Genomic DNA, 429 nt, shown 5'->3' with positions numbered 1-429 from the left:
CTCTCCCCCAGCCACTCTTCGAAATGACGCAGCGGATGCTGGAGGAAGCGCAGGGCAGCTGGCAGCACTCACTGGGTGCCTTCGCCCCAGGTAGGGTGCTCACCATGGGCTCTCCAGTTTGGCTGGCAGCCGCCCAGTTTACGGCCAGACTTCCCAGCAATGCCCCCACCTCCTCCTTCTTAGGAGGGGGGACTAACTTAGAGGATGAGCTCAACCCTAATACGACACATCAGAATATCCCTGTGGGAGCCCTGCAGTCACAAGCTCCACTGTTTGCAGAGCTAAGCTGGATCTTTGGGTTTTCCCCCACCCCTACACACCTAAATCTTGGCCGCCGGAGCCGTCGCTGTCCCGGGGAAGGTGTTTGTTTTGGGTGGGCAGTGCTGGTGCCGTCACCGTCTGACACCGCGGCCCACCCAGCCCCGACCA

The 429-nt window shown here is 60.8% G+C and overlaps 1 protein-coding gene across 1 annotated transcript in view; it reads left to right on the top strand.

The window, feature by feature from the left end:
- CLU (clusterin) overlaps positions 1-429 on the top strand; it is a gene marked incomplete at both ends in the record, with an annotated part of 1,997 nt that overhangs the window by 1,075 nt on the left and 493 nt on the right. The window contains 1 exon segment of the mRNA XM_010134728.1: positions 12-90. Coding sequence (XP_010133030.1) covers positions 12-90 — 79 coding nt within the window.

The sequence above is a fragment of the Buceros rhinoceros genome, unplaced genomic scaffold (genome assembly GCF_000710305.1).
Source record: "Buceros rhinoceros silvestris isolate BGI_N320 unplaced genomic scaffold, ASM71030v1 scaffold26334, whole genome shotgun sequence".
NCBI lineage: Eukaryota > Metazoa > Chordata > Aves > Bucerotiformes > Bucerotidae > Buceros > Buceros rhinoceros.
Note: the sequence above shows the minus strand (reverse complement) of the source record. Positions and strands in the feature narration are given on the sequence as shown.